General features: G+C 54.8%; 1 protein-coding gene across 1 annotated transcript; it reads right to left on the bottom strand.

The window, feature by feature from the left end:
- Positions 1 to 281: 281 nt before the first annotated feature.
- MARCKS (myristoylated alanine rich protein kinase C substrate) lies at positions 282 to 3,815 on the bottom strand (the record flags this gene model as incomplete). Its single annotated transcript, XM_084261262.1, has 2 exons — positions 282 to 2,450; positions 3,717 to 3,815. 2 exons carry the CDS (start codon positions 3,813 to 3,815, stop codon positions 1,686 to 1,688), a joined length of 864 nt encoding a protein of 287 aa, XP_084117388.1. The 3' UTR covers positions 282 to 1,685.
- Between the last annotated feature and the right edge of the window lie 5,065 nt (positions 3,816 to 8,880).

Consider the following 8,880-nt stretch of genomic DNA (forward strand, 5'->3'; position numbering starts at 1 on the left):
TTTTCATTTCATTTTCAAATGAAAATCTTATTTTCCTCAAGAGGCAAGACTCTCATGCGCTGCTGGATACCTCTGGTCTTAAAAGCAAGATGGAGCCTGGACAGGAGAATCGTACTGTACATGCTCAGACTGCCTTTCCCCTCTTTGTTTTAGAGCCAGAAAAACCTATAAATGTGTTTACCTGGTGCACCCCGTCCAATTTCTCTAAGAGATGCACAGTATTACAGAGTCCAGGATCTAGGAAGGTAGTTTTCAAAAGCTAGTGCTAACAGCACACGTCTTTATACAAATTTAGGCAGTACTGGCTAGTCCCTTTAAGCTACCAGAGTATCCATAAAAGAAAGACAACCAAATTATACATTTTATTCACATTTATTTTTCGCTTTTAGTGTGCTCACAGAAAATTAGAACACCTTAAGCAGGAGTTTAATAGCAATTTTTGTAAGCAAAGTTACATTCCATCTCTAAGTCAAATTGGTCAAAGCTTCTCCAGTATTTACAAAAACATGATAGACAAGATGCTACACAAAAAAACCATTGCATCTGAAGAGTTTTCCTTTATTTTCAAAGACAACTGGAAAAGAAAGCATTGTCTGCTGTAATCAAAAACATACCACAGTATAAACAGTAACCATTCCACTTATCACAGCTTGGTTGAGTTTAAAATTTGTGTTTAAAAGGTCCAAGATGACTGCAGTTTTACAAAAATGGGCAGGGTGGAAAGAGTTGCAAACTTCATGTGCTTCTGGATATCAAGATTTGTTTTTTTTGTTTTTTTTTTATACAATAGTCACAGTTAAAAACACCCTGCTGGTAATACATAATTACACTTTATTAAGGTCATAAACCAGCAATAAACAATAAAGCCTATACAACTTGTATTTCTACTTAATCACTGACTGATACAGCTAACATGAGATAAGTGAAAAGTTCCTATGGTTTAAATGAATTCCTAAGACTATGATCTCTTTATCTGGGTATTGATTTTTTTTATTTTTATTTTTTTTTCCTTTTTCCTTTCCTTCTTAATCAAGACTTGTAGTGTTGTAAACCTTATAGAACATCTGCCTCACAAAATACATCGTAATAACTTTCTTTTAAAAAAAAGACTAACCCCTTACATCATTTCTGGCGGGGCGCGCTCCCGGCAAGGGCTGCGCGCCCCAGGTTCCCCACTGCGGCCCCTGTCACTTCATTTGATATCCCTTATTGACCCACCCATCTCCTTCATATATGGGCATGTCCATAGACCGATCGGGAATAAGTTTTATAATATGAAGAGTTGCGAAGTATGAAGGAATAAAAAACAAAATAAAAACAAAATAAAAAAAGCCCAAAACTTAAAAAAAAAAAAAAAATCACCCAAAAAACCCGAACCGACCAAAAGAAAACATTAATACTGATGAAAAAAAAAAATTAAAAGTCAAAACAAAACAAAAAAACCCCAAAATATAGAGGGTGGGAGAGGAGGGGCGGAGGGGAGCCCCCCCCCCCGCCCGTTGGAATGGCGGCAACACACAACGATTTGAGATGGGAGCTGCGGGGGGGAGAGAAAAAAAAGAAATGAGACATCTTTTAAATCAATCCCTGGTTGTAGACAAGTTCTCCGAGACCAGTACCTGGCACCACTCCAACAAACAAACAGGGGGGAAGAAAAGTCCGTCGGCGAGGGGCGGCAGCGGCGCTTACTCCGCCGACTCGGCGGCGGGTCCCTCCGGACTGCTCTCGGAGGGGGGCTCCTGCCGCGCCGGCTCCTCCGCGGGGGCCGCCTCCTGGTCGCCGCTACCCGCCTCGCTCGTGGCGGCGCCGGTGCCCGCCGCCTCCTCCGCCGCTTTCCCCTTCCCCTCCTGCTGCTGCTGCTGCTGCGGCTGCTGCTCCTCAGCCGCCGGGGCCTCTTCTCCCGTCGCCTTCTCGGGGGCGGCCTCGTCCGATTTGGCCTCCTGCGAGTCCCCCGCCTCCTCCTTCGCCGCCTCGGCGCTGCCGGCGGCGGCCGCGCAAGCCTCCTCGGCGGCGGCCTTGCCCTCCTCGCTGCCCGCCGCCTCGGGGGCCGCCGCCGCCGCCTCCTCTTTCCCGCCCTCGGCCGCGGCGGCGGCGCCGCCCTCGCTCTCTGCCCCCTCGCCGGCCTCCTTCTTGTTCTTCTTGAAGGAGAAGCCGCTGAGCTTAAAGGACTTCTTGAAGGAAAAGCGCTTCTTTTTTTTTTTCGGGGTCTCGCTGCTGGACGAGGGGGTCGCGCCCTCCTCAGTCTTGGGGGAGGACTCGCCCTCCGCCGGGGAGGCCGGCTCGGTGCTCTCCGCCTCGGCCGCCTCCTTCTCGGAGGCGGGCTCCGACGAAGCCGCCTCCTCCTTGCCCGTCTCCTCGGCGGGCGCGCTGCCGTTGGCCTGCACCTCCTCCTTGCCCGCCTCCGCCGCCGCGGGGGAGGCGTCGCCGTTCACCTTCACGTGGCCGTTCTCCTGCAAGACAGCGACGGGCGTTACCGGCGGTGCCGCGAAGATGGGGGGGGGGGGGGAAGGGGACACAAGAACGGGGACACGGGGCGCCGCCACCCTCCCCGTCCAGCGGCCTTTACCTCGCCCGCTTTTCGCTTCCGCTGTTGCAAACCCCGGGCCCTCCACCGCCCGGGCCGCGGCGGGCGCCCCCAGCGGCGTGCGCGACGGGCGGCGGCCACCAGAGGGCGCCGCGGCTCCACGCAGCGGCAGCGGCGCCGCGCACCCCCCGCCCCCGGCGCGCCCCGTCCAGCCGCGGCGGCGGCGCGGGGCGGGGAAGGCTAACAAAGCTCGCCTAGCCCCGGCCCCCTGCTCGCCGCTGCCCCCTCTCCGCCCGGGCGGCGCGGAGAGGCGCACCCCGCTCCCCTCTTCCCCCTCCCCTCCGCCCCCCCCCCCCACTCCCCGCGCCTCTATTTGCATCTCTCAGGCGCCCGGAGCGCGGCTGGCTGCCCCGGGCGGCAGCTGCGGAGGCGGCGGGGGGTGCCCGCCCGCAACGCCGCTGCTGCTGTGCGGGGCAGCCGCCGGTGGCACGGCCAGCCCGGCTCACGCACGCGTGTGTGTGATGGTGGTGACAGAAAGCCGTGCCCCGCGGCTGCCAACCCCCGCGACGGAGCCGCCGCGGACGGGGCGGGCAGCGCCAGCCCCTGCCCCGCGCTCCCCCCCCCCCCCGAGGGGGCTGCCCGCAGCCGCGTTCCCGCCGAGCCCCCAGCCCCGGCGGCTCCGGCCCCAGCTCCTACACACGGGCATCCTGCACCACGAGAGGCGTTTCGCGCTGGGCACCGAGCGCCTTCGGGAGCAGGAGGCTAAAGCGGGCAGAAAAGCCGAGCGGTATAAGATCCTCCCGTTTACGAGCCATTGGGACGCTTCCACCGCAATACACGAGGGATTTTAAAAAAAAAAAAGGATAAAGGAAAAGATGTACCCCCTCCCCCCCCTACACACACACGCACGCAGGAAAGATAAAGGAACAAATCATTCAAAGCCGAGCCCGTCCAAAAAAAAAACCCCGAACCGAACCAAAAAACACCATCCCCGTAAACGCCAAAGAAACGATTCCTTTGCCTCCCAGTTGCAAAGATAAAAGGATCGACCGTATTCTCCATTGAATGTGCCACTGGGGCATCAAAGGAAGAAGAATTAAACAGGATGCGAAAGAGAGTCTCCGTCGAAGTTGGCTTTAAAAAAGGAGTAGGTTCAATTTATTTTTTTTTAATTATTTTTTTTTTGTTTTACCTGTCCATTCGCCTTGGATGGAGATGCAGCCACTGCTTCCCCAGGTTTCTCGGCGGAGGCTTCGCCCTTTGCAGCGGTCTTGGAGAACTGGGCACCCATGCTGTCTTATTCAACAAAGAAACTCAACAGATCCAAAAGGAGGGGAAACAAAGAGCGTTGGGTTGGTATAAATACTGGGCGACCAGCAGCAGCAGCAACACACACACACACCAGAGGGGAAAAAAAAAAAAAAAAAAAAAAAAAAAAAGAGAAGAGAGAACAGAACCGATTATAATGCACTCCTTTTAAAAAATTTAAAGTTGAAGAGATCAAAAAGCAGCAGCACAGGAGGGAGGGGAAAAAAAGGAGGAAAAAGTCGAGCAAAAAAAAAAAAAAAAAGGAGCCCAAGTTTAGTAAAAAGAAGTAATAAAAAATCCCAGATTTGTAGCCGTACTGTAGACAAGGAGAAAATGGAGAAATCTCCCTGGTTGCTAATAAGATGCGGAGTCCAACGCCCAAGTGCACAGATGAATGGGCTTCCCGAGCGGTGACGGCAGCCCTCCGCCCGGCGCCGGCCAATCGCCGCCGCGCCACACAAAGGGGGGCGGGGCCTGGCCGCCCGGCGAACAATGGAGCCGCGATGGCAGCGGTTTGAAATCAGCCCCCGGCCGATAATGAATGTGCCGCTCCGGAGCGGCGCGGGCGGGCGCGCGGAGCTCCGCGCCGGGGAGCGAACAAAACGCCCCGATAAAGCGGGGCGGGCGGGCAGGGACAATAGGGCGAGGGGCGTGCGGGCGAGTGTGAGTGCGAGTGTGAGCCTGAGTGTGAGTCCGTCCCGGCCCCGCGCCCGCCCCCACCCGCTGCCGCCGTGAGAGAGCAACAGATAGTGTGTGCGAGCCCGGGGCGGGGGGAGAGGGAAGGAGGGGATTTGCTGCCTTTCTTTCCCCCCCACCCCCCCTTCCCCTTCACCCCCCTCCCCTCCCTTTGGTTTTTTTCTTTTTTTTTTCTTTTTTTTTTTTTTCCCTTTTCTTCTCTGGGTTTAATTGGTCGCGATTGTTAAATCGCCCCCCAATTTGGAAGGTATTTGAACCACGTAGATCGGGTTTCGCCAAACGAGATCACGAGTCGAAATTAGTAGGTCTGTAGGCCAGATGTTGCAAACGCGAAAGCAGCGGCGGCAGGAGCCGCTGCCGAAGCAGAAACGGACCCCTCCCCCCACAGCGATATTGGCTCGGAATAAAATATTTTGTGATTAGCCTACGGCTCTAATTAAATTCTGCTGTCTGATTATTCCTGATTTGTGTTTTTAAAGTATTTTCTGAGGCGGTGACCCATTTCAGGATTACGTTTCCGTGCACTCGAGTAGGGGGCGATGAGACGGTATCGGGGACACACACTTGCGCTTCCCCAAACCCCGAGCCCCGACCGGGTGTTTACGTTGAATTTAAACCCCTCGAATAACACGTAACCCGAAACTAATGCATGCGAATTAACGGTGATCTCGAGCGCTTAGCAGCGATGGGGTGGGTGAAACATCGCGGACCCAATTGATTTCCTTTCTCGGGGGAGGGGGCGGCGTGTGCGGGGAGCCGGCCGGTTCCCTCCGCGGTGCGATGCGGGAAAGGCTGGCCCAGACACCCCCCCCCCCTTCCCCAACCCGCTCCCCCTCCCATCTTTTCCGACACCACCACCCCCTTTTAAGGAGCAGAAACGAGCGTCAGAACGATCGTTTCCCAAACTCGGGTAATCTCCTCCAAACGCCTCTTGTTTATAAATAAGGATGTTGAAATTATTCCGATAACGAAGCGCTGCGGAGCGGGGACGCCGGGCCCAGCCGCCCACCTTCCTCTCCCCGCGGATTACCCGGGGCTGGCGGAGCCGGTGGGCTTTGTGCGGCCGCCGCCGCCTTTCATTAACCCCGGCGAGGGCAGCCGGTTGTTTGCAGCCGCCTGGGAGAATATTTCGTTTCTTGGCGGCAAAAGGGGCGTTTGGTCGGATTTTTTTTTCGGGGGGACGGAGGGGGGGGGGTGTGGTATGGAGCCGCTCCCTCGCCCCCCGCCGCACTTCACGCACAGCTCCCCCCCCCCGCCGCCGAGAGCCGCCGCTGCCCGCCGCTCCCTTTGTCTCGGTCGCCTCCGCCCGCCCCACCGAGCCCGGCGCAGCGGCCTCCCGCTCCCCCGCGGGGATTCTCCACACACACACTCGCGGCCGCGCACCCCCCCGGGAGCCGGCGCGGGGAGGGGGGTGGAGGGGTGGCCGCTGGCCCCGCCGAGGTGAACGCCCACGGCGGGGCGGGGGTGCCGGTGGTTGCCGCCGCCGCGCTCCGGGGCTCCCTCGGCGGGGCCGCGCCGCCGGGCGGTTTCCCTGGCGACGGCCGGGAGGCCACGGGGGCTCCTTGGCGGGCCCGGGGGCGGCCCTGCCCGCCCCGGCGTCACCTGCGGCCGCCGGCCCTGCCGGGCTGGGCTGGGCTGGGCTCGGCGGGGCCGGGTGGGGCCGGGGGCGCCGCGGCTGCAGCTCTCCGGGGGTCTCCCGCCTGCTTCCCCCCGCCCCACTACCGGCGTGCGCGGGGGAGTAGTGTACGGCAGAGGGCAGCGGCGGCAGGAGGGGATGGAGGGAGCATCACGGAGGGCTCACCTTGCAGCGTGACGGCAGCGCGACCGTGGGGCACGGAGCTCCGGCCAGCTTCCTTCTTCGTGATCCTCCTCCGCTTGCCAAGGGGACTCCGCGCGCGGTGCTTTCTCTCCTTTCAATCTGGATACGAAGCGGATCGTGATTTCGCTGTTCAGTGTTGGGTTGTTGGTTTGGATTGGTTTGCTGCTTTTTTACACCCCTTGATGCAACAGATCACCACAGAAAGAGGTGCTGGGAGACCATGGCCGGACTGCACGATCAGTATCAGAAAGGTCATCTGCCCACCTCGCACGGGTATCTGTGGTTCCACCTGCACGGGAGTTACTGCCCACCGCAGCTACGCCTGAATTTCAGAGTAATCTCACTGAAAGGGTTTCACTGCGGGAGTTCTGGCTGTGTGTGCTTTGCATCGTGCTTTCGATACGTTTTTCAAGCATCTCAATGTTTTACAACTTTAAAAGAAAGAAGAAGAAAAATAAAAGAGCCCTTGGCTGGTGTTACTCTAGGTGCTTAGTTCCACAAGTTCTTCAGCAGAGCCTCTGGACAAGCAGGAAATCTGGAATATGTGTACACTCTCTCTGCCCGTCCCGGTGTGCTACAACCTGGACAGCTATCTCTGCTTTCCAACCCAAACCCTTGAATGTGAGGTGCAAATACAAGATTTAACCCCTTAACTGACCTCTTGAGCCCACCAGTTACCAGGCTGCTCCTTGTCACACTACACCTTTAAGCTACAAGCACACAGATACGCTGGAAGGGAGATTCCTCGTTCTTAAACTTGCCCTTTACTCAAGTTCCTGGTCTTTTCATCTCCTACCAAGGGGGAAAAAGAAAGAAAAGGAAAAAAAAAATATCCCCCTCCCCAACAATCCCTGATGGGTGTATTGCAGTAGGACTAAAGACATATGTGAAAATACCAGTTTTCTGCATTGTCTTCCACACAAAAAGATGTTGCAGCATTTCTTCAGCAGAAGCAAGGATGTACTAGTGTAAAAAGTGCTTGTGTAGGGGCTGTTGGACATTTAGTGCCCGAAAATCATGGTACCATTGGCAGGTATTTGCATTAGGGCTTTTATCACAGCTGTGTCAGCAAAAATTCTCAGTACCCCGCCTCCCCCCCCACCCCTCTGATTTGGGTGACGTTGTTTCTAAGATGACAGAAGTGACCAAGACACAACTCCAAGGAGCCCAGAAACAAACCCTGAGGAGCTGTTCTCAGGGCAGCGGCAGGATGAACCTCCCCTAGCTTTGCTAAAAGGTTAAGGCCCCCTCCCCCAGCCAACCCCAGCCAATTTCCTCATTTCTCAGTGGGTGTTGTACACATACACACCCCACACCCCCCAACCCGAAGTTGTCTTTTTGTAGTACTTCCAAAATGGGACTTTTCTTGGCACACTTCACCTGAGATTATTTTTGTCCTCTCCATTTGGGAAGGGGGCAGACTGGGCTGTGTGGATTGACAAAATGGTTTGTAGAGTCCTGCCCAGCAAATCAGCATCACAGCGGCACCAGAGTTACTGATGCTCAGCTGTGAGCACTAATACTGAGTTTCTGCCTTGCAGCTACAGTATATAAACACAAACCTTTCTGTCAAGCTAGCCAGGTATAAGTGTGATGTACAGTGCTTATGCCAACTTTACATCGACCTTCTGTGGGGAGGTTGGAGAAAAAAGCTACTAGCTTTCTACCCAAGAGCAGCTGAGGCAAAATTGGCCCTACAAAGTGTTTGGCCACGCTCTGGGTTACGTGGCTACAGAAGTCCTGACCTTACACTGTGCCCTCCGAAACTGCAGTTGGCCATCCTATGGCTATGGTACAGCTTCCGAATTACACAACCAACTTCCCATCTCACTAACACTGAGCTTTTAATCGTGTCTCCCCAATACTGTATAAACATTCCTTTTCCTCCATTTCTGCAAGGCAGGTAAACGAGACGTCGCTTTCATTTGACAGATCAGGCAAAGGAGAAGGTGGCCAAGTTACAGTTCCCCTGCAGAGTCCCAGGAAAACCCACGAGTGATGCTCACCCTTGGCTAAGGTAGAAGCACAACCATGAACACGTTTTGACTCCTGCTAAATTTCTAAACTCTTAAAAAAAACGTGTCCTAACTTGCCACGTGTAGATGGGACACAAATGTATTTTAACACGTTTGCTGGCAAATGCACTAAAATGCAACACACCCTGTCAACACTGAGAATTTGAAAACATGTTAATTAAAAGTTTTCACTGACACTTTTTTTTTTTTTAAATACACCTTTATCCTCGTCCAGACAAGTCTTTAAAGAAAGGGAATCTAAGAGCGGTTTTGGGAGCTGGAATCCAGTGTTTATAGAAATCCTGAAGCAGCATGTGCTTTCTGGTGTTCCCGTTGTGCCTCTCCCCTGGGCTATCTGAGCTCTGAAGAGGCGCTGGGAAACCTCCCTTGTGTCCTGGGGCACACAGAGACCTTTCCTCTGAGCAGGGAGGGCGGCAAGCAAAACAAAAAAAGTGATAATCAAAGTTTACAACCAAGATATAATGTTCCCTATATGCCAATCTACCCTGAAGTTCTTT

This window comes from Gallinula chloropus (genome assembly GCF_964237585.1).
Source record: "Gallinula chloropus genome assembly, chromosome: 3".
Classification (NCBI taxonomy): domain Eukaryota; kingdom Metazoa; phylum Chordata; class Aves; order Gruiformes; family Rallidae; genus Gallinula; species Gallinula chloropus.